Source organism: Pollicipes pollicipes, unplaced genomic scaffold (assembly GCF_011947565.3).
Source record: "Pollicipes pollicipes isolate AB1234 unplaced genomic scaffold, Ppol_2.1 Scaffold_4881;HRSCAF=5763_pilon_pilon_pilon, whole genome shotgun sequence".
Classification (NCBI taxonomy): Eukaryota; Metazoa; Arthropoda; class Thecostraca; order Pollicipedomorpha; family Pollicipedidae; genus Pollicipes; species Pollicipes pollicipes.
This window is the reverse complement of record NW_023596576.1, coordinates 48,987,621-49,011,389: the sequence shown is the minus strand read 5'-3', so window position 1 is coordinate 49,011,389 and position 23,769 is coordinate 48,987,621. Positions and strand designations below refer to the sequence as shown.

At 60.5% G+C, this 23,769-nt stretch overlaps 2 protein-coding genes across 2 annotated transcripts; one reads left to right on the top strand and one right to left on the bottom strand.

Annotated features, from left to right (window-relative positions):
- Positions 1-287: 287 nt before the first annotated feature.
- On the top strand, positions 288-16,789 carry LOC119100526 (uncharacterized). Its single transcript, XM_037223613.1, has 18 exons — positions 288-397; positions 429-579; positions 1,395-1,486; positions 2,819-3,928; positions 4,242-4,352; positions 4,437-4,683; positions 5,026-5,072; positions 5,767-5,928; positions 7,453-7,599; positions 8,157-8,519; positions 9,019-9,111; positions 9,937-10,040; positions 12,928-13,153; positions 13,736-13,865; positions 14,061-14,223; positions 15,090-15,234; positions 15,635-15,833; positions 16,139-16,789. The coding sequence occupies exons 1-18, from the start codon at positions 288-290 to the stop codon at positions 16,271-16,273; spliced, it is 3,735 nt and encodes a 1,244-aa protein (XP_037079508.1). The 3' UTR covers positions 16,274-16,789.
- LOC119100525 (uncharacterized) lies at positions 16,773-23,687 on the bottom strand. The gene is made up of 9 exons (XM_037223612.1): positions 23,667-23,687; positions 23,112-23,321; positions 22,965-23,075; positions 22,319-22,483; positions 21,919-21,976; positions 19,807-19,997; positions 19,321-19,584; positions 17,807-17,965; positions 16,773-17,384 (listed from the first exon to the last, which is right to left on the bottom strand). Exons 1-9 carry the CDS (start codon positions 23,685-23,687, stop codon positions 17,163-17,165), a joined length of 1,401 nt encoding a protein of 466 aa, XP_037079507.1. The 3' UTR covers positions 16,773-17,162.
- Positions 23,688-23,769: the final 82 nt, after the last annotated feature.

The following is a 23,769-nucleotide window of genomic DNA, read 5'->3' as shown; positions in this document are numbered from 1 at the left end:
GCCACTCGGACAAACACTGGTCCGTCCGGTTGGCAAGGTCGCAGGAGCGGTTTTGAAATGGGTCTCGCTGTTGGCATCTCAGCGTCTGACAGACACACCCCGAGATCTTTACGCCACAATAGCCGCTCCGTACGGTCAGCAGATCAATCACAGCGATAGCGTCTTCGCGCAGCGCCCATTCTTATCTCGGGCGATTCAGCGCATCAAGGAAGCAGCAGCAAACATTTCACACCGTCATCGCCATCTCGCCACCATCTTCGTCCTTCATAATCGCTGATCGCGGAGATATGACGGGCTGCGATCCTGTTCTTCTCCACAAGATGATCGCACAACTGCGCCAGCGGCAGTCGGCCTACGCCCAGCACCCGCAGTTCCATGCGATCCACCACTCCCTGAGGCACTGACCCCTGACCTGACCCGCCGCGCAGGACGGCACCGGTGAGGAACAACCTGGACGAGCGGTTCGGCCCGTCGAGCGCGCGCAGCTCGCAGGCCGCGTTGGCCGAGCAGGCTCGCCTTCTCGGAGGAGTCGACCGCCGACCCAGCGACCTGGACGTGCGCTTTGAAGACGACACCAACGTGAGTTCCGAGCACAACCCGACGCAGTCGGCCGGGGTGACCCGTTGCCCGTGCAGGTCGCACGAGTTCGGCCTCACTGCGCGGATGGAGCACGTATTGCAGAGCGCCGCTGCGCCACTCTCTGTCCTGGAGATGGTATCGCGCCAGGCTGCCTCATGCCTCCTCCGTCGTTTGCCATCGTTCGCAATACGGGCTCCTGGCAGTCGCTCGTGTGCGGCGTCCGGCTGGCGAAGCGAACGGTACGAGGCGCCACGTGTCACGGTGGCCCAATCCACGCTGGATCTGGCCTGATCACGCGGCCCCACGGCTGGATTCGGCCCGACTGGGTCCGAGCTGGACTGACCGTTTGACTGGACTAGCCATGTCGGGCTGGATCTGGCTCGGCTGGGTCCGGCCTGGAGTGAACGTTGTACCGTACCAGCCGTGTCGAGCACGGCCGTGACGGGCCGAGTCGTGTCGGGCCAAGCTGGGCCGATCCCAGCGGCGGTTGGCCCAGCCATCGTGTCAGCCCCAGTCGTGTCGGAGCCGCGTCCCCGCTCGTCCTGAGTCAGACAGTACCAGACTGGCTTTTGGCAGCATCATGTACCGTGGATCTGCAGAATGGAGATACTTCAGGCTACCACAGTGCCGCAATGTTTGTCCCGTTGTTAGCACTACACCGCATACAGCATGAATATTGGAGGGGCTGTATCTGAAACATCGGGCCTTGTGCATTGAGTCCCGCCACATCTCGCTCCGTCTGATGTTTTGAAGCCATGTCCTCACGCGTGGCGTCCGCTAACGCTCCCCCCTCCCCCCCCCACCCCCGTCCGCAGAAGATCGTGACCCGCCGGCAGCAGCGTCTGTTCAGTCCAGACTCCAGCAGCGGACGGGGACGGTTCCAGCAGCCGGCCGTGCAGAGCCTGCAGTGAGTAGGCCCCGCAGGATTGGGCTACGTTCAGGGTTTTGTTTGACCTAGGGTTGTTATTCGGTCCTCAAAATATGCGATGGGCATGTGACTTAGCCCCCAGCATCTCTGACACCGCTTGTGAAAATGAGTGCCTAATGCCACAAATGACTGATGGCGTTACATCGCACGTTTCAGTTTTTGATCATGATGTGCACATGTTGACATTTTGTATACATTTATGCATAGTATAAAAACGTTTAGCCCCTTGGTCAACGGGAGCAAACGGGAGAACCTTCTTCCGGTAATCCTGTGTTTAAACAGACCTCAGTGACTCAGTGACTTGCAACGGCTCATGCCAGCTGGAAGGAAGCACCACGACCGCTGTACATACATGTGACTGCCTAATGAGCGACATGGACGGAAAGGGAAAGGCAGAGCACACACAGATGAACTAACACATTTTGAACCGGTCCCAATGTGGATGAAGTCATTAAAGATTGCGCGGAGTGCCGATCGGTGCTGTTCTGGAGAACGGCTGATTTCACCCGCTGAGTGTGTGGGACGTTTTTCATAGTTCATTGCTGGCTCAGATGTGTGCAAGCCGACGGTCGGAATAGTCCGCTGTCCAGACCGCAGCGCCACCTCTGCACTGCCTGTCCTCAACGCTAGGTCGGTCACTGGCGCTGAAACAGAGCCGGGTTAGAGTTCGGCACCGCAGAGCGGCCCCTCCGAGGCTCGGACCTCCGCCGGCCGTCTCGGTCCGCGGCTCCTCCGAGGCTCGGACCTCCGCCGCCCGCCGGCTGAGCTCGTGCGATTGGACTGCGTGGGGTCCGCTACAGTTTAACATTATATATGTGGATACTGACTACATGTAGTTGGTGGGTAACCACATACGCACAGCACTGCATATGGACAAAAGCAAAACACGACATCATAAATTTCACAGGTGTCATATTTAATTGTAAGGTAAAAGCTACTGTTAAGCCGAGGCATTATTCATGATTTATGATTGAGATCTCTCAAGGGCCCGCCCACTGGCGGTCTTTGTTCGCGCACAGTCATCGTCTTACAGCTGGCTCATGGACTTACCCTGTTAGTCACGGTCAATTTACAGGGCGTTGTATCAAGCGAACGGTGTCAAAAATTTTCGACACCAGGCTGGCGCGCGCCCACTGTTGACCTAGAGCCTCCCCGCGGCCTACTTGACAGGTTTGCTGGAGCATGCGTAACGGCACTTGACCTTCAGCCTGGTGCCCGCGCCACACTCGAGCCCAAGGAGGCATCATTAGCGGCCCTACTCTCGGCCCATTTGCCCACAGCAGCTAGTCATGCGCACATTCTGTCTTCTAGCCACGCCTCTCCGACCAACGACAGCGACCGGATCGGTGAGACGACAGACGCTGACGGCCAGACTGACAGTGACGTCACGACAGACGGTGACGTCACGACGAGCAGTGACGTCGCGGTCGGCGGCGCCGTGCTGAGCGCGCGGCTCGGAGAGCCGGTCAACGAGAGCGACCCGACGGTGGGCGCCAGCTCGGCCGGACGCTACTTCTTCCAGTTGCCGCCGCCTGACCAGAAGGCGTCCGGCAGCCGGCGCGGTCGTCGCCTCTCGCGTCCCTTCATCCCACAGCCGCTGCGCGCCGGCAATCCATTTGCGGCGCTGACACGGCCGCCGCAGCGACGCCGCTCCGTCGACCAGGGTTTCAGCGGCCTGTTCGGCCGGTCGCCGCTCTCCCGTTCGCACGTGCACTTCGGGGCGCCGTTCGTGCCTTCGAGGCCGGACAGCCAGGAGGAGTACCTAGACCGCGACTACTACGGCCCGCCGCGCTTCTATGACGCCTACCCGTTCCCCGTGTTCGAGGACAACTTCCAGACGCAGATTTTCAACAGCAAGACCAAGGAGGTGGTGCGCCGGCCGCCGCCGGCGCCGCAGCCCTATCAGTTCCAGAACGACTTCCGACCTTCTTTCCCGGCGCCGCCGTACAAGACGTACGAGGAGGAGCGCCAGCAGTCGAACCCGTACCGCCCGTACTCGTACGACAGCGCGCAGTACGCCGACCCGTACCCCGAGGAGGCGTACCAGACGGAGCAGCCGCCGAAGGTCACCACGTACCGCCCATCAGTGACCCCACCGCGCCCTACCACCTACTCTCCCCCGACCGCGGAGCGCGAGCCGACTCCGACCGCCACGGATTCCTACGGTCTGGACCCGTTGGACAGCTGGTTCCCGGCCTTTCCCGTGCCCACCAATCCTGCGCCGCTGCCGCTGGAGCGACCATCCAACGCGAGCCGACCCTCGTACAGCGAGCACAAGTTCTTCGACCCGCTGCCGAGCGTGCCGCTCCCGCCGTACTCCCGACCGCGTCGACCTGACCCGTACGACACCTACGACTATGACGCTTACTATCGACCGGTGCCGACCAGCCCCTACCTGACATCTAGCGACGACGACAGCAGGTAATGGTCTCGCCGCTAGATGACACTGACATACAACTTGAGATATATAGTAAAAACTGCCTAATGCAAACGCGTCCGTATTCGACATCAGTGGCATGGATCGATATAATTGGCAGCTGTACGACAGTACTGAGCTTTTAGGGTGGTCTTGCGCATATGAAACACGTCACTAATAGCTCCTATTAGGCCCTCCATAAACCCTATAGCAAATGGACCTGCCCGCGCTGCTGCAGCGGTCATCGGCGTTCTCAGGTCTCCGTCCCTCGGCAGCCGGACCCTGTTGCCCTTCTGACGGCGGTGTCGCTCCCCACAGGGACAACCAGCCCCGCGCCAAGGCCACGGCGGCGCCACCCATCCGTATCTCCACGCTCTCGTCGTTCTCGTTCGGTGACACGGGCACGCGCTTCCCGGAGCGCGAGCCGCGGCCGACGGTGGCCAGCCCGCCGCCGCGCCCGGCACCCTCCACCTTCGTCTCGTCGTCGCGCGGCTCGCCGCCGCCGCCGCCCAGCGCCTTCCCGCCGTCGACGGTGACGGTGCAGACGGTGAACGCGCGCCGGCCGACGGCCAGTCCCACGCCGCCCTCGCCCACCGTGCAGACGTACACCGAGCCCGCCTACGTGGCCTTCGTCAACGACACCATCTACGACGTGTACTACATCTACGACGATGAGGAGGTGCTGTACGAGGACGAAGTGGCCACGGATGCGGCGCCCACGCGTAGGCCGCCGGCGCCCAGGCCCACCACCACCGTCTCGGTGAGTACCGGCCCGGAGAGGAGAGAGGATGAGATCGAAACCGGAACAAGGAGAGGAGAGAGAGAGGGTTAGCGAGAGGGAGAGAGGGAGGGAAAGAGTGGAAGGAAGAGAGGGAAAGCAGAGAGGGAGAAGAGAGTGGATGGGAGAAAGTGGGAGAAGCTGGCGGGTGGGCATGGAAATGCGGTTATCATATGCATGTTATTAATGGCGAATAGTTTGCAGCGCGTTCGTGTAGCTGGTGTGGATTGTTCAGTTTTGATACCTTAAGTCTATATTTACCCGTGTCAAATCCATTTGAGATTTCGGACAGAATGAACAGTGTGTTCTCATGCTGTTCCACAGACGGCCGTGCGCAACAAGGCTACTCGGCCGACGGCGAGCCCTCCGCGGTAAGTAGCGAGACTCCACCTGCCGCACCGCGCGGGCAGCACAGCACGGCAGGTGGGGTGCGACGGCACCAGAAAACAACGCTGCCGCACCTCACACGGGTCCGACGGCACCAGAACACAACACCACCACACCGCACACGGGTCCGACGACACCAAAACACAACACCACCACACCGCACACGGGCTCGACGGCACAAGAACATAACATCACCGCACTGCTCATCGCCGCTTGTCCAGAACTCTCACCGCGCCCCGGTCGCACGGCGGCGGTTGGCGGTGTTGACTGCTGATGAGGTGCGGAGTCGCTACCGGCGCCCCGTCGAGGCGCGGCAGGTCAGGAAGCCGCGCAGGGGCGCTGCAGATGCTCCACGCAGCACAGCCTGTGACATCTGTGCCGATCCCAGAGACGCAAAGCTCACCCGTAGTGGAACACTGACATTGCTCCTGGGTGGAGTGACCAAAAGACTTCCGGCTAGCAGCGTTGACCTGTCGAGACAATCAACCCTTAGTGGTCATGCGATGCAGTTATGAATTTGGCTTTAGGTATTCGTGACCGTAGTTCAGTTCCTCTCACGAACATTGGCTACCCGTTTGTTCAGGTCATTACTGTAGCTGTCGACATCAGTAGATATTTCCGCATCCAAGGTGGTACCCCTCTCCCCGTCTTCGTGCTTATCGACTGTGCTGGTTATAGACGGACTCGGACACGAAAGAGGCAACGGACAAAGACGCGGAAGCCTGCAAAGACCAGCACCAAGACGACAGACGAGACCAAACCTACCAAACCACGCCGTAGGCGGCCCAGGCCGCGCAAGAAGACGACCACGACCGAAACCCCCACGACGACTGAGGCCAGGTAGATGACATCCTGAAGGAATGGCCGTAGACTGGCAGCAGGCCTCCACGACGGAGCTCACTCCGACGTTCGGGAGGCAGATCACGATGAGTTGAGGTGACTCTGCCCGAGAGGTGCTAGACAAAAACTGCGGTCGCATCGGCACCTGGTATCTCCTCACGGGTCCAGGTATCCGTCTCGCCGGAGAGGCCGTTTGATGTTGTCCCCTCGAGTTCCGTGCAGCAGCAGGATGCTGTGCCGTGCCAAGGACTCACTGCCATTTGAATGCTCCCGAGGCCAAATGCATACAAAGTAGCAGGCGTTTGTTGATTTCGTAACCTCAACAGCGTCTCGTTCTTATAAAGTTAAAAATGTCCTCGTAAAGAAACACCTCCGTCCCATCCGGTGACAGTCGTGACAATTGTGCCGACTTGAGGCTGTCCTTGGAGTGGAGCTTGGCATTCTCCCGACGCCAGCCCTATCCTTCAAACGCCAAGACAAAACAGCGGCGGCCCCGCGCTGACGACCGGCATGATGCGCGCGGCATGACACGGCGCGCGGCATGACGCATGCCCTGGAAGTGTGAAGGCATGGTGAATGGCGCACGCGGGGGACAGTGTGGCGGCTGGCGCGCCAACAGTGCACAGCATGGCTCTTATTAAGCCGCCGACCAACACACAGGTCGGTTGTGAGCTGTCCTCTGGCCCTGCTCTTTTGTCTTTAAGTCTATTGTCGTTCACATCCAGCACTTCGTGTCGCATCGTTCTTTTGAGACTGTCCGCCTGTGCTTGTGCTGTCAGGAGGGAGGCACCCCTGCTGCTACATCCGTGGTCCTATCCTGGGCGCAGACACGTTATGGCTTCCATGACATGGGGACGATAATTGTGCTGGAAGTGCATTGTGTGGCTTGCTATATTTACCGGTTTAAATGCTTACGTTCCAGCTCTAAAGATCTCACTGCTATTGCGAGCACGTGGTAAAGGCTTCTCGTGAGCTCATTTGCTTTTAATGAGCGCTTAATCTGCAGAACAAGCTCTCAAGTGACCCCTGAAATCACGATCAGATTAAGCAGCCACCCCACTCACTGCAGAGTGGCATACCACTCCGTACCTATAGTAACACTTAGTTCTAGGTGAGCTTACAGGATACTGTGCATTCGACAAGCTCCCGGGAGTTTACCTCACGAACTAATGCCGTCATCCGTCATCCGATGTTCCCGCATGACCAATAGAAGCCCAGGATGATGGTTGTTGGTCCGTGTGTCGCCTGCTGGTCTGTCTGTCGCCTGCTGGTCCGTGTGTCGCCTGCTGGTCCGTGTGTCGCCTGCTGGTCCGTGTATCGTCTGCTGGTCCGTGTGTCGCCTGCTGGTCCGTGTGTCGCCTGCCGGTCCGTGTGTCGCCTGCTGGTCCGTGTGTCGCCTGCTGGTCCTTGCGTCTGCCTGCCCTGTTTATATGTCGTCTGGCCGTCTGTGCAGTCGACACATCCGGGCCCAGTGAATCCCTGGCCTGCTTTCAAGCCCTGAGAAACTTGCATGCTCCTTTCTAGCAGCAGCCGGTTGACTGGACGTCCCCAGACCAGACTAAGGCCCACCGTCCGCCGACGAGTCAACGCTCCCCGCAACCCTAAACCCACCACCACCACCACCACAACCACCACCACCACCGCCACCAACCGCCGCGTTGTCCGACCCAGGTAGGTGTTGTGCTGAGCCGCCGCCGACTTCTGACGAGATCGCCCGGGCTGACCGGTGTCGTGCCCGTCTACCGTTAAGTGTGGTCTGTGGTGCTCTACCCATGTGGGGTAAGAGACTGTGCTTTCAAGGCCCGCCAAGTGTGCGCCGTGTCATGTAGTCAGCACGCTGTCGCTCCAGGTACGTCTATGTATGTCACGAGCACCACAAACGATCTTAAGTGAACTATCTTTTGCCTGATCTTTGACGACAACACAGGTGGAAGAAAGCGGGGACTTACGGGCACGGATCAGGCAAAACAACCCTTTGCCTTAAGATGCATGTGTCCCGTAGCCCTTCTGATTTGCAATACGTTGTTACTTGTGCACTTAAGTTTACTGGAGTGTACACAAGAAATTTGAAACAAACTCGAGCCAGCAAACTTAAATTTACTGAGACCTTTTACACCACTTTATATTAGATTCATCGCAATGCACTAGCCCCTGACAAGTTAGTCATTCCTATCACTTCCCGCCCAAACGTGATGGAGCGGTGTTTTCACCTCCTCGCGCCGCTCCAGTTTCAGCTCTGCTGACACCTTCCGCAAGACATCCACCACGGACCTGAGCTCGACGCGCGGCTCCACCCTCGGCTCCAGCTTCAGCTCCGGCTCGAGTCGCGGCTCCACCTTCAGCTCCGGCTCGAGTCGCGGCTCCACCTTCAGCTCCGGCTCGAGCCGCGGCTCCACGCGAGGCTCCACCGCCCAGTCCACGTTCGGCTCGACTCGCGGCTCGACGCGAGGCTCCAGCCGCGGCTCGACGCGCGCCCCGGCGCCGGCGCCGGCGCGGCAGGCGTCCAAGTCGACCGACCTCGGCAGCAGCCGGCGCACGCCCAGCAGCGGCCTCCGCTCCATCGACACGGGCAGCTCGCGCCGCCCCAACAGGTGCAGAGCGGCGGCGAGGCAGCGACGGAGGCGAGGGAGGGAGGGAGGGAGGGAGGGATGAAAAGGGAGGGAGAGGGAGAGAGGGAGGGAGATGAGAGAGGGAAGAGAGGAGGAGAGATGGAGGAGGGAAATGTGGGACGATTAAGGCGAGCGGGGTGAGCTCTCAGGGTCTCGGAAAAGTGCCGCTTTTGCGGATGAACCTTACTGATCTCCCTATTAAAAAAGATCGGCGGCCATGCAACTGAAATATAGCCACCTTATGCTACGCAACGTATAGCCGTTATTTGAACTCCATATAATCGTTATGATAACCGTACATCCATGACCGAGTTTTATCAACGTTGTATACCAATTACATAACAGTGATGTGGTCATCTATTTAACCGTTTTACGCATTGCCGTGCACAGCTTTTGTGCAACCTTGCATGACAGTCATAGTCACATATCCTGATACAGTAACCACGAAATGTTTTCAAATTGTGCCATGCAATTCTTGCAGCAGACCAAGCTTCCCGAAGAAGTCCAAGAACAGCGGAAGCAGAGGTGGACACGCGAGGCCGGCGGTCAACATCTGGGAACATCCCCCGTGGAGGTGCGAACCCTGCTGTGCCTGCGCATTGGAACGCGCTCTCGATCCCTGACCATCACGAGTAACATGCATGGATCAGATGGGTGAACACACGGCACCCTTGATGTATTGGCTCTATACATTTGTTGTTCCTGAACAACAGCTGTTTGTGCCCACGCTCTGACCAATATGTGGTGGATACGCGGGTTGGCGTCCCAGGGACAGCGCTGGCTTGACCCGCCCTCGACTCTCCGTGGAACTGGCCAAGGGAGGCGGAGCGAAGCAAGCGCGGCCTTGTTATAGCATTGCGTTGCATGTGAAAGCCTGTCGGCAAAAATATCCATTGAACGGGGAAATTTCAATGGATATGGGTGGATGGGTGTGTTGGGGGACAGGCTCATGTAATGGCAATGGATGGGTGTGGTAGTAGGGAGGCTCCAGGAACTAGTTGTGCTAGCAGATCCCGTCCAATGTCATTTAGAACGCTCGGCCAGATTTAAATAGCACAGGAGAGAGCGACCCAGTGATAGAAGATGGTGGAAATGTGTGTTCAACGTGAAAAGGCTTACCTATAATGTCCGCCTGTGACCGGTCTCGTCCGTCTCTGTCCGGTCTCATGCATCTGTGACCGGTCTCGGCTGTCTCTTCTGACCGGTCTTGTCTCTTCCCGGTCTCGGCTGTCTCTGCCCGAAAGCGTCCGTCTGTGACCGATCTCTTCCGTCTATAACCGGTCTCGTCCGTCTCTGGCCGGTCTCATCCGTCTCTGACTAGTCTAGTCCAAATCTGTCCGGTCTCGTCCGTCTCTGCCCGGTCTCGCCCGCCTCTAACCGGTCTCGTCTGTCTCGGCAGGCCCGCCCCTGTCTATCCGCAGCCGGAGCCCGACCAGCCGGCCGAGCGGTGTGACGCGCGCTGCCGACTCCCCGACTGTAACTGCGGCGGCACTGCCACTCCCGGTACGTACCCTCACACTCAGACGGGCGGGCCCTCACGAGGTCCGCCCTGTTCCAGGTCACGGACGCGCTGGTCGTGACGGGGGGGGGGGGGGACGGGCTGTGTCGCTGATGTCAGCTCCGGCTGCTCGTTGCCGCGAGGTCATGTGGGTGCTCACGCACTGGCGGGATATGACACAGCAGGTGCTGCATTGCTGGACATTAATTTCAGTGTGTTCTGATCATCCGCTTATGACCCCTGTTTTCCAGAGTAAGAATCTTTCGATGCCTTCCATGGGACTTGCCAGCCAATTTGCGATCGCCTGTGCAGCATCACACATGCCTTATCATATGACATCTGTCGATTGATGTAACTCTCGTCTAAGAAAATCGCGTTTGGAACTCAGCAATATTTCCAAAGTTGCAACTCGAACATTCTCTCAGAATTACAGCGTGACCATGCTCCGAATTTGCCTTTACTGCTCAGAATATGAAGGTATAGTATTGTGTCTGGTATGTAAATACGTTTGACAAGAACGATATGAAGGCGGCGTGGTGTGATGTGTGTACATGACCGGAAGTTTCCTTGTTAGGGAGAGCTGTTTTGAGCTTATAATCGGTAAGGGAAGTTTTATGAGCAGCATGTACTTGGATCATCACCGTGTGATCTCCAAGCCATTGTCAAAGTCATGTTTCTGTTTTCTCTTCATCGGCCTACTGTTTAAGAGTCGAAAAAGACCTGCCGGTGGCGACAAGCTGCCACGGCTAGCCCCGTGGTGCAACACAGCCTAGACACTCGTCCGCGTGGCGTGCCCCTGCCGTGCGAGCCGTGTCACTCCCACAACTGACATCGGCCGCCTGCCCAGGCAACCTCCACCCCGAGGACACGCCGCAGCTGGTGCTGCTTACCTTTGACGACGCCGTCAACGATCTTAACAAGGGCCTGTACAAAGACATGTTTGAGGAGGGCCGTGTCAACCCCAACGGCTGTCCCATCGCGTCCACCATGTACGTGTCGCACGAGTGGACCAACTACGCGCACGTGCAGAACCTGTACGCCGACGGACACGAGATGGCCTCGCACTCCGTGTCGTAAGTAGCCGGTCCGCGCGGCGGCGTGCGGATCCGCCCGGGTCCGTGCGGATCCGCTCGGGTCCGCCCCGGGTCCGCCGCGGTCGGCTGCATGCTCGTGCCTGCTGGTCTGGCCGTCCGTCCGTCCGTCCGCCCGTTCGTCTCTCAGTCTGTGGGTCTGTTCTGTCCACTGCACGCCTGTCTGCCTGTTCACGCGGCGCGGGGCAGCCGCCGGCGGGCCTATCCACTGGGGCCAGCGCCTGTGCCGAGGACCGTGGAGACCCCACACGGCCGGCGACCTGGGCTTCTGGGGCCGCCCCTGGTCTCCGCCACAGCCTGGTCCGGCTCCAAACTGCATGTCTATCGGCGCGTCGGATAACGTCCGTGATAACACATGTGGGCACTGACGACTCAACACACCTTCTCAGCAGCATGCTGCATTAAACAGTCGGATTTGCACATCTAAACCACACTCTCGCAGGCCATCACTTCTCTTGACTCCGTCGAAGCAAATTCTCCACGTACTCGCGACTCAGCTGGGCACGACATGGCCTGACCGGGGCCGGGGACCGCCGGGACGCCGGGGAGTCGAACGCTCGTGCGCTCCTGGACGTCTGTCGTGGGGCAGCCCGTTGTGCAAGTCCAGCAATTCACAGTCAGCTGAGCGTGACCAGAAGGCAGCAAGGGCGAGATGCCGACGGCTCGAGCCGCCGGGGCTTCGTTCGCCGCCGATGCGCCACGTCTGAACTCGTTGTCGGCTTCCATCTGCCGCCATCCGCAACATTGCCTGGCTTGAACGTCGCCCTGTCTCAGCGGGGCCAGATAGGGAGAATGCACGGGTTGGTCAGGTCGTGTGGTCAGTGTAAAGTTCGCCGCTCTTTATCTGGACTTTCTTCAGGCTCGCGGGCGACTAAGTTTGCGGTCGCTCTGCACAGTGTGTTAAACTACCGGCATGAGTCAGATATTATGTTCTTCCCAACGTCAGCCCTTGCGTTGCCTTAAAAATCCAAGAATTATGCAGCAGCGAGCGTTGCCGGCCTACGGGAGGTGCACGTTACAAATAGCAATGGCATCACCATCAATTTCCTCCAACCAACTTGTTTTACTGGTGAGTCTACTGATATCCGCTTTGGGAGAAGGCGACGCACATCGCCATGCTCCTTTTACGGAGCGTCAACAACTGCATCGTCCATATCAGTGTTTGGGGCCATGGCGATCCACTGAGCCAACCAGCACTTCAAACCAGCCCACGTGGACATAGGTGGCGGCCGATTCATCATCGTCGGTATTCCATTCTTCCTCGCTTCTGATTTGAATGCAAACTCCATCGGTGAGCATGTTCAGACTACGGCTGCGCGCCTCACTGAGCGGATAGTCAGCTATTCGGAACGCGTCGCACGTCGTTATGCGCCCTTCCGTGGAGCTCCAGGGACTAAGTTGGTGATATCAGTGTTCGAGGGCGATTACGCAAACTTTTGTCCTTTGCGTGGGATGCGATGGGGCTGGTCACTCGGTCAGCAGGTTCCGTGAGTGATCAGTTCGAGATGACGACCAGCGTGTCCTCCTCACCTACTACGCTAGTTCCAAGCCAGGCTGCTGCAGCAACGACAGGCTGTGATGCTCCCGGGTCCCGGACAGCGCGCGACGACGACTGACAGCTAACGCCGGACACACGACAGTGGCGCCGCCTCGTGGGGTCCGGCTGGTGCTCCAGAGCAGCTCGCGCGGCGAGCCTGCCTCCCGCGCCTCCGGCCCCGGCTGAGGTCGGCGGTCTGGCCGACCCCGTCCACCGCCAGCCGAGCCGACCTGACCTGCCCTGACCGGCGCTGACCTCGCCCAGGTGGCCTGGAGTCGCAGAACGTGCCGCAGCTGGTGCTGCTCACCTTCGACGACTCGGTCAACGACCTCAACCACGGCTTGTACAAGGACATGTTCGAGAACGGCCGTGTCAACCCCAACGGCTGCCCCATATCGGCCACGTTTTACGTGTCGCACGAGTGGACCGACTACAAGCAGGTGCAGAACCTGTACGCCGACGGGCACGAGATGGCCTCGCACTCCATCAGGTGAGCGGCATCGGCAGCTAGCAGCGTCGGGCTTTGGGTCCTCGCCAAAGCCACGGGTCCTCACCGGGGCCACGGGCCGTGCGACTCGCGACCCTTTTTTAGGAGGCGATGGGATGGTGATTCAGAAGACGGGGCGCCGAGTGGGGTCTCTCGGGGCCTCTCGCTGGTGTTTCCACCGGCTGGTGATCGCTGGCTAGAGATGGCGCTGAGCCTGACCACTTATATGCGTTCTCCGACGGCATGTGGTATCGCCTTCCAGGTGCGTCTGCATGGGGTCGGTACATGCCATCGCGTCTGTCACTAGCGGGCTCAAGGGTGACGCACTAAAAGCATGAGCGCCGAATGTTTTTCATGTGATGGGTTAGGGAATGATAGTGCCTCGTGATGTACGTTACATGTTAAATGAATCGGTAATTCACCTGCGGTAAGGCCAGACTACCATTTGAAAAATACGGAGCATGATCAAAAAAGCGTATTAGAGAGCATAGCCTCGATGTTATTTACATGCTATCGGATGCAACAGCACAAGTCCTCGTCGTGAGCCAATGCAGACTGACCAGAACACGCTCCGCCCGTTCACAGTCACAGCTTCGGAGAGCAGTTCTCAACGTCCAAGTGGGAGCGTGAAATCGCTGGCCAGCGTGAGATCATGGCCGCCTACGGAGGCGTGCGCATGGAGGACATTAGGGGCATGCGCGCTCCCTTCCTCTCGGTGAGTGGAGCACTCCTCACTCTGCGGATGGTGCAATCCATTAGAGCTTTTGGATGCGATGCATTTGTGAGCCTATCCTGGCATCACATGAATATGTTAGACTGGTACACTCCATCGGGAAGAAATTGACCAGTAATCTGTGTGTGAAAATGTCAGCTCTGTGGCCTACCACACTCACAGCCTACACATTTTCAGATCGGAGGTAACCGGATGTTCAAGATGTTGTACAACAACAACTTCACCTACGACTCGTCGATGCCGGTGTATGAGAACAACCCGCCGAGCTGGCCGTACACACTCGACTACAAAATCCACCACGACTGCATGATCCCGCCCTGCCCCAACAAGGCATACCCAGGTCAGTCGAGGTCCACCACGACTGCATGACCCTGCTCCCTTTGAGACAGGCCTGCCCAGGTTAGTAACGGTGATCCACCATGACCGTATGATCTTAGGACGGCCTGCTCCGACAGTATCCAACCGGGTCAGCAACGGTGAACCACCCGGCTGTGTGATCGTGCTCCCCCCCCCCCCCCTCCAGTCTTGTCTGCCCAGGCTAGTGACCGTGATCCACCACCAACGCACGATCCCAGGAAGCCCTTCCCCGGCAGGAGTTGCCCAGATCAGTAACGCCAATCCATCACGGCGACACGATCCACCTGTCCTGCCCCAATCAGGTCCACGCAGGTCAGAAAATGGAACGTGGTGGTGGGGGGGGGGGGGGCAGAAGTTGTCCCGCAGTGTCGCGGTCTTCCCAGCGGGCTGAAGCCCCGCGAAGCCGTGATGAGTGTTCTCAGGCGCATTCTCGAGAAGCTTTCCACTTTACTGTCCTGTGAAACTACCAAGGCTCAGGTTCCTCGATCGACTGCGCGAGTCTAGCAATACCGGGCTGGCACAGGTATGGACTACGCTTGTGTGTGTGTCCGACCTGTCCGTGAGTTGAGCGCCATCTGCCGGCGGCGGTGACTGTCGGCTCTGACGCGTGGCAATGTCCCAGCCGGGGGGCGGGTCCCGCTCCCAGCCGGCCCCTAACTGGCAGCTGCTCCTCCGCGGTATTGCGACGCTGACTTCGCTGCAGTGGACAAGGCTGTGCACATGACAGAACTATTCTTGTGCCGTGTGCGCGTGCGGGCTTCGAAAGTAACGTCGGAGTCGGACGGCCGCAGCCTCGTGACCGTGGCCGCAACCTAACCTAACCTGACGCGACCTGATCTGACCTCTCAGGCGTGTGGGAAGTGCCGATGGTGATGTGGCAGGACCTGAGCGGCGGTCGCTGCTCGATGGTCGATGCTTGCTCCGCTCCTTCCACTGCCGAGGAGGTCTACAAGATGCTGATCAAGAACTTCGAGCGTCACTACACCAGCAACAGGCGAGTCAGAACTCGATGGCATTGAAAGATGCAACACCAAAGTCTGTGGGCTGGGTTGGCACCATCTTATTCCAAATAGGAATGGTGTATGCAGGCAATTAACGCGGGAGTAGGGACACGGTTAACTGGGCATACGTCCCTAGCCGTGGTGACTGCATCCTCTATGGACGAGTAAGCAGGTACCCGTGGCTTAAAATGATCTGTACGATCTGTACAGCAAGATAGCATGATCACTTTCAATTATGTTTTGACAAGGTCTCGGGCTCTTCAGAAAAAAAAACGCTGTGGTGTCTCAACTGTGGTCTGAACGGTGCGGCGTCCCGTCCGGTGGCGCTGGGCCGCCAAGCGTCTGGCTCTGGTGGTGTTCGAAGCCAGCTGACAGCGCCTGCTCACACCGCAGAGCCGTCTTCCCGCTGTACTTCCACGCCGCCTGGTTCACCACCGAGCACCACAAGGAGGGCTTCATGGCCTTCCTCGACACCATCAGCAAGATGGACGACGTCTGGCTGGTGACCAACTGGCAGGCGATCCAGTGGGTGCGCGACCCCCAGCCGCTCAGCACCGTCAAGAGCTTCAAGCCGTTCGGCTGCGACTACCCGGTAATGAGCTCGTGCGATCCGACCGCGGCGCAGCGCGCGGGACAAGCCGTCACCAGTTCCCAACAGCTTGAGACGCATCGTTTAAGTTTCTTGATCGGCAGCCAGCGCAGCCATTGGCTCGGCATCCGTTCTGTGCCAGCGAGCGATGCCCGGGTGCGATGCAGCATAGATTCGGTGGCGCGCAGTAGCGCGGTTGTACCACCCGCGCGTCGTCACAGCGCCTTGTTACACATGTGATCCGTGTCTGTCACAGTGAGACAGCGTAGTCCATCGCCGGTACCTAACAACCCCCACCCCACCCCCAGGAGCGTCCCGCCCGCTGCGTGAAGGCGCGCAAGTGCAACCTGTGGCACAAGTCTGGCGTGCGCTACATGACCACGTGCCAGCCGTGCCCGGAGAAGTACCCGTGGACCGGCAAGACGGGCGTCAGCCGACCCTGAGCTCGACCGCCGGCCGGTCGGTCCCACTAACTTATACCGGACAATGAGGTGGTGTGCGCGCGCGCGGGTGAAGTGGAGACGCCGCGCGGCGGCGCCCGCGAGGTGCCCGGCGCGCCGAACGCTGTCGGCGCTGGACATGTCTGCGTCTCGCGTGCCAATTACCGTGATACTGCCGCGCAGGGCACGGACCGTGACGTCACTGTAGCCCTGCCGCCGCGCCGCCCGGCGCCGCTGCGCGCGCAGCCGCCGGGCGGGCGCCCCCTCTCCGTCAGCTAGCCTTGTTTCAGTCTTGCCCGCGAGTGGCGTGCTCCCAGGCCGAGTGTTGGGCTCGCAGATTCTTACGCGCAGATGGGAGCGAACGTAGACTTGGTCCTTCCGATCATTGTACCAAGGCATTCCGCAATGCGTAGATGATTTCACCCTACGTGCAGCAGCACATAGCAGAGGATTAAGCTAGCAGGGTTCAGACACATATTATCATGTGATATGAAACTCGAAATACAGGTTAGTGACGTATTCGACGTTTGTATTTGTTACATACCTTCAATACGAGTGGCGGCGCGAACAAATACTGATATGGAAGCAACGACTTGGCAAGACATCAGCCGCTGCTGAACAGGAGGCCAACAAGTGATCTGAGAAATACGTCCAGGTCACAAACAGCGATTTTCACACCTCTCAACTGCGCACAATTTCCTCACGCAAAACTGACGTCGCGTGAGAAACCACGACAGCGACCCAGCACTCCGAAGCCTCCTCAAAATATCACCCTATTGGCACTGCCCACCGGCCTGCTCCATCCTCCGCACCCTCAGATCTTCTACCCCAGTTCTCGATCTGAGCCTTCGAGCCCGGCCTAGCCGGGGCGATGCGCGGAGCCGGAGGTGCCCTAGCCGGCGACCGCCTGCTCCGCCAGGTCACGCAGCACCGAGCCGCTGATGTGCTGCAGCACGCGCTTCTTGATGGGCGAGTCGTTGGGGATGTTGAAGCAGCCCACCACGAACTGGGACAGCACGCCGGCCGACGCGTCCATCTGCTGCAGCTGCCAGTCCATGGTGGCCGAGGCCGGCCCGCTAGCCGGCTTGGCCTCCGCCTCCATCCGACTCGTCATCTGGCCCAGATAAGAAGCACTTCATCAACATCACGTCCATAGGCATTGCCAAGCTGATGCATTCTCACCAACGGATGGCACACAAATACATGGCGGGTTCAGCAACAGCCTCACAGTAAAACAAAAAAGAAAAAAACATTGGACGGCAAGTCTACCCAACGTCAGGCCAACTGCTTCACTCCACGTCAGCGCCCTGAGCGTTCCATTCACCTAGAAGCCGTAGTCATCAAGGGTCCATGGTTATGCCACCCTCACCGACGCCGTGTTTGGCAAAGCCCCCATCACGCCCACTGCTGGCTCCAAACTGCACGCTGCTGATCAGCAGAACACTGATATGTTATCCCCCATCCATGGTAGCCATCCCTTTGCACGCCACGGTTTTGGCCGCCTGGCTGCAGGCCGTCCAGTTCGGTGCGACGCACTTGTTTGATGAACTCGGCCGTGACGAAGAGCGCCAGCAGCTCCAGCGGCTCGCGGGCGGTCTGGTCCGACACCAGGGTCATCAGGTGCGTCAGCGGCAGGAACACGGCCGACAGGTCATCAGCGTACCGCTCCTCACCGGTGCAGGACTCCAGGGAGCGCTGCAGGGAGAGAGGCACGTCACCGACACACGATTCGATCCGATCCGCTCCTCACTGACACACGATTCCAGGGAATGCTGCAGAGAGGGCAGGGATCAGATACGTCACCGAACCGCTCCTACCGGTACACGACTCCAGGGAGCGCTACAGGGAGGACAGGGGACAGACACGTCACCGTACCGCTCCTCACCAGTACACGACTCCAGGGAGCGTTGTAGGGAGGGAAACACGCCACCGTACCGCTCCTCACCAGTACACGACTCCAGGGAGCGCTACAGGGAGGACAGGGGTCAGACACGTCACCGTACCGCTCCTCACCAGTACACGACTCCAGGAAGCACTGCAGGGAGGACAGGGATCAGACACGTCACCGTACCGCTCCTCACCAGTACACGACTCCAGGAAGCACTGCAGGGAGGACAGGGATCAGACACGTCACCGTACCGCTCCTCACCAGTACACGACTCCAGGAAGCACTGCAGGGAGGACAGGGATCAGACACGTCACCGTACCGCTCCTCACCAGTACACGACTCCAGGAAGCACCGCAGGGAGGACAGGGATCAGACACGTCACCGTGCCGCTCCTCACCAGTACACGACTCCAAGGAGCACTGCAGGGAGGACAGGGGTCAGACGATACTTGGTGGCGATATCTATGGTTACCCTCCGAGCGGCTAAATTAGCCGAATGCCTCACCGTCTGCCCATTCCAACGAACTATCAGAACTGGTGCTCCCGAGCACATCAACAGCTCATCGGTCCACGAGCTCGCCAGCTACACGACTACAACACCCGAAACACAAATCGCGTAACACAGTCTCGAGCCCGCACCGGATCATGCAGGCGCCGACGGTGTATCGGAGGGGTCATTATGCTGAACCGTACCAGTATTGATTCGCATATACCATCGTTCAGGAGATTTGAAGCATATAACCCTGTCTACACGTCACTGAAAAGTTTGAGAGTGCACGTCGTGAGCACATCGTGCTTCAATAAGGTGGGCCAAGACTTTTCTCAGCACTTTACCTTTATTGGCGTCTCAGATGAAGGCACTACGGTTGCGGATCGCCCATGCTGAATCTAAATATAAACCTGGGGCCTCCGTAAGCACGGACCACTTAACGTGCACGTGGTGCCCTGGCCACGTCGACCACGCGTGCCGCCGCCAGTCACAGACACGGTACTGGGCGCCTCGTCCTGTCGTTTCCCCACCACAGGATGCAAGAATTACCAAGCATATAAATGCAATTCATCCAGCTTGACTAATCTCTGAAGCCCGCGGCCGGTCCCCGCCGTTACGGCGCGTGCCCGTGCGTCGCTCGCCCGCCGCGGCGTCCCGCCCCGCTGCCACCCACCTTGACCTGGACGGCGACGGCGCGCAGACAGGCGGCCAGCCGGTCGGCCGGTAGGCGGAGTGACTCCTCGGGTGGGGCGTCCTCCGCCGGCGCCGTCCACAGCGTCACCAGGTCGCCGTAGTACCAGACGGTGCGCGCCAGGGGCCGCTGCTCGGCTGCGGCCGCGGCCGCCGCCGCCGGCGCGTACGGCACCGAGCCGCTGTTGTACTGCAGCAGGCCGGCGTGCAGCAGTCGCCACTCGTCGGCGCACAGGTACGGCAGGTACTGTCGGGGCGGGGAGCGCTCAGGGAGCTGTGCTGTGCGCGGACATAACATCCACATCCCAGGCACACACATCCCACTGCACTGAGGCGTCAGTCTCACATGTTTACCGATCGGTGCCTTGGCACTGTCCCTCACGCCTCACAAACCACCCACGGAGTGCTCTATTTCAGCGCCGTTCTGACACGGGCCATGCAGCCCCGGCGCCACCGCCGTCCGACGTACCGATGCGAGCGTGGCCTTGAGCAGGGTATGGTCGTCGGGCCGCCAGGGCGCGGCGGCTGGGTCGGTGAGGCAGCCGAGCAGACCGGCCGGCTCGGCGGCGCCGGGCAGCCGGCCCAGTAGGTACCGCTCCACGTACTGCTCTGTCACCGGGTGACAGCGGGCAGCCAGGCCGACCAGGTCGCCGTCGCTGTCTGGCGGCCGAGACAGGAGGACGTCACAGCAGCCATGCCGGTCCGTCAGTACCATGACCGACTGCACAGCAGAAGCCTGCGGCGGCCTTCGGACATAATGCACAGCAGGTGCAGCAGCTGCTGGTAAGGTTTACTTTCAGGGTATCGAGCTACTGCCATTTGTTTGTCGCTGATTTTTGGCAATATCAGATGACATCCGCCGAACTTCGACACATATTTTCCTAGTCCGTCAATACACTGAATGTATTGCACACACACACACACACACACACACACACACACACACACACACACACGCACGCACGCACGCACGCACGCACGCACGCACACACACACACACGCACGCACGCACGCACGCACGCACGCACGCACGCACGCACGCACGCACGCACGCACGCACGCACGCACGCACGCACGCACGCACGCACGCACGCACGCACGCACGCACGCACGCACGCACGCACGCACGCACGCACGCACGCAACCGTCCACCCTCCATCGTCAACCGTCCACCGCCACGCGCCTAACCGTACCGTCCACCCTCCATCGTCAACCGTCCACCGCCACGTGCCTAACCGTACCGTCCACCCTCCATCGTGAACCGTCCACCGCGCCCCTCACCGTACCGAGATCCTCAACGCCCTCCATCAGTCGCAGACACTGCAGCGCCCGCTGCCGCTGCTCTAGCATCGCCTCGGCCGGCGTGTCCAGCTCCAGCGTCCGGTCCAGGGCGATGACGCTGAAGCGGGCCAGCGGGCGGCACCAGCCGGCTTGGCGGGCCACGCCGCTCTCCAGCAGGTCCTGTGCCGGCGGCCGGTCAAAGCGCGCTCACCGCTCACCGCTCACCGCACACCGCTCACCGCACACCGCTCCAGGTCAGGCACCCGGCCAAACACTGACGTCATAGCAAAGATAGGCATCATGATGGCTGAGTGGTCACCGCTGATACAGCAGGACCAGAAAGCGAAGCAGGGACCAAAATCTGATCGCAAACAAAGCTATGCAGGCTGAAGACTGCGACGGAGAGCAGCTGGACACCTTCAGACTGGTTCGGCCGCACTGACCACCAGCCGAACCCCGCCGCCGCCACCGTCTGGTGGGGCAGACGATATACGCATATAGGGACCTAGACACACTCACACTCACACACAGAGACAGACCCATACAGAGACAGACCCACCTGCACCAGCTGCAGTGTGAGCGGCTGGGGCGCCGGCAGGGCGGCGAGGCGCTCCGCCAGCGGGCCGTCCAGCGTGGTCAGGCCGCAGCCGGCCGCCGCCGCCAGCAGCTGGCCCAGCCGCCGGAACGGCTTCGGCTCGCTGATCGCCGTCAGCTCCTCCACCACCAGAGACTCTGCCCGGCCGCAGCGGCGAGGTGAGGCGATCCCCAGTCTCGCCGACGCCAGCGCCCACGCGAGGCGGGGTATCAGGGGAACTCACACACCACAAAATTACTCCCCAGTCTCGCCGACGCCAGCACCCACGCGAGGCGGGGTATCAGGGGAACTCACACACCACAAAATTACTCCCCAGTCTCGCCGACGCCAGCGCCCACGCGAGGCAGAGTATCAGGGGAACTCACACACCACAAAATTACTCTCCAGTCACGGAGGCGGTCAGCCGATTAGCTAATTGCCGATGTGCCGACCAGCTAATTAAATACATCGGGCGCTTTCTGGCCTTGATTCAAGACACGGCAGCAGACCGTCACGGAGACAGACCAGCTCCCCGGACCCAGACACGGCAGCAGACCGTCACGGAGACAGACCAGCTCCCCGGGCCCAAACACGGCAGCAGACCGACAAGGAGCGGGACTAGCTTCCTGGGCTCAGGCCCGGCAGCTCCCGCCCCGGTACCGCGCGTCCTCCGCGTACCCAGCAGTCCAGCCGGGCCGGCGCGCAGCAGGTGGAGCGGCAGCCGGCGGCCGAGCGGCGCCAACAGAGCCGTCACCATGGCCGCCTTGCCGCTGCTCTCGGCCGCCTGCAGCACCAGGGCGTGCAGCAGCGGCCGGGCGCTCTGCAGCAGCAGCGCCGCCAGCTGCCGCACCGAGGCCTGCAAAGAACGACAGACGGCGGTCAGAGGCGCCGCCCGTCGCCGCTCACGGCGTTGGGCAGCACTGTGCCAGCCAAGCTCCATAGCAACGGAACAACGACCGGAACGGCAGAGATGGCGACTCGGAGGCTCCTGTCGCCACACCAGCTGACGTCATATTCGGGGGAGGTGACGCCTATTCAAAGGCGGTTGCAGCTGGAGGTCATTGCATGCAGTGGCCTTGCAACAACGACCACCCGCGGTTCCCGTGTGAGCCGTCGGCAGGCTGACCTCGCTGACCGAGTCGTCGGCCGCGCCCACCAGCTGTGCAGACACCGTGCGCAGCTCCTGCTCCCAGGTGGTGGTGCGGAGGTCGGGCGCCGACGTCAGCACGTGCTCCAACAGGCGGCGGCGCTCCTCGCAGGCCGGCTCCGTGAGCAGGCAGTCCAGCAGCACCTGCCACATCATCAGCAGGCGCGGTGCAATGGCGACAGAGGCAAGGGACAACACGGACAATGGCCATGGTGCTCGAAAGGATGAGGACGATGCAACTGGTACGCCCATGCGGCGGACATGTTAGCTGCGGCATGCTAGCTCACTGTCTCCAATATACTCATGCCAGGTATCATGTGCACTGATTCTGACCAAATATACACGCAGAAGATGGCCAACTCGTATAGCACAAAATTACAGGCGATGCTGTCTAAACTTGTTACAATGAGACTAATATGCTGCAATACACTGCAAAAAGACCATCCATGTGCAATGGCGGGCAATTCTTACGACGCATCACGGTCGCCACTCTAAAAGCCTTGAAAGGCAACGGTACCCAGTCCAGTGTTCGCTGAAATACGGTGATGAATCCACGGATAGGACCATGGCACCAATCATACCGCAGCACCCACAGAAAACAGGGCAGCGCACTACGCAAACGCACCTTGATTGTCCTATCGCGGAGCTCGGCCGGTCCGTCAGCCGACTTCATAACGGCCTCCAGCAGCCTCCAGAGGCCGTCCACCGACACCCACTCGACGTTGGCCTCCAGACACTGCACCAGCTCGGCGTCCGCCGCGTCGAACTCGGCCAGCAGCGCGCCGAAGTGCTTGCGGCTGCGCTTGCCGCGCTCGGACACGGCGCGCAGCCGCTGCTCGCGACTGAGCTCCTGCTCGGCGGCGAAGTGACGGCACGTGTCGAGCAGCCGGTCCGTGTCGGGCGGCAGGTGCGCGCCGCGGCCCTCGCGGCGCGTCTCCTCCACCAGGTCGGTCACGTCCAGCAGCGCATCGGCCACCGCCGCCTGCAGGCTGGGGTCGCCCGGCGCCGCGCCGGCCGCCGGCTCCGCCCACTCCAGCCACACGCTGAGCGTCACAGCGCGGAACAGGGTCGTGGCAGCGGCCGTGGCGGCGGCGGCGGCGGCGGCGTGGGCCGGCCGCCCGCCGGCGGTGTCCCGCAGCAGCAGCAGCAGGCAGGCGGTTAACGCCAGCGCGTGCCGGCCGTCGGGCACGGCCGGCGCCGCCGCCAGCAGCGCCAGCAGTCGCTCGGCGTCGGCGGCCGCCGCCGGCAGCAGCGCCGGCCAGCGCGCGCCCAGCTGCAGACAGGCGCGCAGAGCGCATGGCACGGCGGGCCAGCGGGGCGGCGCGACCTGGCAGCAGGCGGCCACCATGGTGGCGCACAGCGCGCCGGCCGCCGGCTCCTCGCTGTCGCGCAGCAGCTGCAGCAGGCTGTCCTCCAGCCCGGCCGGCAGT